At 62.6% G+C, this 1,535-nt stretch overlaps 1 protein-coding gene across 1 annotated transcript in view; it reads left to right on the top strand.

Moving 5' to 3' along the window:
- Positions 1 to 65: 65 nt before the first annotated feature.
- The window catches only part of SLC8B1 (solute carrier family 8 member B1), a gene marked incomplete at its 5' end in the record, with an annotated part of 2,391 nt that continues 921 nt past the window's right edge, over positions 66 to 1,535 (top strand). The window contains 5 exons of the mRNA XM_010172293.1: positions 66 to 196; positions 388 to 529; positions 925 to 1,046; positions 1,232 to 1,385; positions 1,471 to 1,535. The exon at positions 1,471 to 1,535 is cut by the window's right edge and continues 13 nt beyond it. Of these exons, the coding sequence (XP_010170595.1) occupies positions 66 to 196; positions 388 to 529; positions 925 to 1,046; positions 1,232 to 1,385; positions 1,471 to 1,535 (614 nt within the window). The remainder of the gene's footprint in view (positions 197 to 387; positions 530 to 924; positions 1,047 to 1,231; positions 1,386 to 1,470) is intronic.

Raw genomic sequence — 1,535 nt, 5'->3', positions numbered from 1 at the left:
TGCTGGAAGGATCAGGGGGGCTGGGGGAGCCCCCCACCCTGCTCAGCCACCATGGCCCTGTGCAGGTGAGGAGTACAGGCCCCTGCTCCCCTCCCGGGAGACCTCCCTGCGCATCCTCACCACCGCCCTCAGCCCCTTGGACTACCACAAGTGGAGGAGGAAGCCCTGGTACTGGAGGCTCTTCAAGGTCTTCAAGGTGAGGAAGGGGAAACATGAGCTGGGAGGAGCCCCCGCATGGGGTGTCCTCCTCCCTTCTGCCCCCGGGGCTGAGTATTGCAATGGGGATGGTGGGACAAGGACAGGTGGGTAAGGGACAGGTCATGGGGCACTTCCCAGGGTGTCCTGTCTTGGGGGTCCCCCATCCCCACTCATGGCTGCTCCTCCCAGGTGCCCGTGGAGCTGGTGCTGCTGCTCACCGTTCCTGTTGTGGACCCCGACAAGGATGACCTGAACTGTAAGAGACCCCTCAACTGCCTGCACATCCTCACCAGCCCCCTGCTCTGTGTCCTCACCCTGAAGTCAGGCACCTGTAAGAGCCCAGGGCAGCCCTAGACACCCACCCAAGAGGAGATGGGACTGAGATGCCACCAAAGCCCAAAGGACCACATGAACCCTTTGGAGCTGGCACCCTGTTCTGGGGAGGGGAGGATGGGTCAGCAAAGGGCCGAGCTGGGGGCTGGTTTGCAGCTGATGGCTCCATCCTCCCCCCAGGGTGAGGGGTTTGGGCCCCCCAGCATCCAGGTCCTGGGGGAAAAATGGGACAGGCCTGGCCCACCTGGGGAAACTGAGGCACAGAGGGCTTAGGGCAGAGGTGGCTTTAGGGGACGAGGCTTTACCTGACACCACAAACCTGGTCAGGTCCTGCCCCAGCCCCCGTGGTCCCTACGGGGCTGCTCTGATGTCCCCTCTCTCCACCACATGCAGATGGGCTGTACCAGATCCAGGGTGTCTTCCCAGTCTGGGGACTGGTCACACTGGTTGGTTTTGTCCTGGCCATCATCATCTTCATCACCACAAGCAATGAGGAGCCACCCAAGTACCACTGTGTAAGGTGTCCCCCAGCCCTGAATACCCACTGAGGACCAGCCCAGCCTGCCCTAGACTGAGGGTCCTGGGGGCAGAGCAGGACCCAGGACCTTCTTCTGGTCTGCACTGTCCCCAGGAGGGACACGTCTGGCTGGAGGGTGCCAGGGGACACACCCAGGGACCAGCTTACCCCTCTCCCCGGCAGGTTTTTGCCTTCCTTGGATTTCTGGCCAGTGCCATGTGGATCAATGCGGCAGCCACGGAGCTGGTGAACATCCTCCGGACCCTGGGCATCATCTTCCAGCTGAGCAACACGGTGCTGGGCTTGACACTGCTGGCCTGGGGCAACAGCATCGGTGGTAAGGGCTGCTCTGCACCCCAGGGACACCCCAGGAACACCCACCCTCCTGGCATCCCCCAAGGTCTCCCCTTCTCCCTCTACAGACACCTTCTCCGACCTCACCATGGCACGGCAGGGCTATCCCCGCATGGCCTTCTCCGCCTGCTTC

This window comes from Antrostomus carolinensis, unplaced genomic scaffold (assembly GCF_000700745.2).
Source record: "Antrostomus carolinensis isolate BGI_N321 unplaced genomic scaffold, ASM70074v2 scaffold31927, whole genome shotgun sequence".
Taxonomy (NCBI): Eukaryota; Metazoa; Chordata; class Aves; order Caprimulgiformes; family Caprimulgidae; genus Antrostomus; species Antrostomus carolinensis.
This window is presented reverse-complemented; position numbering and strand designations above follow the sequence as displayed.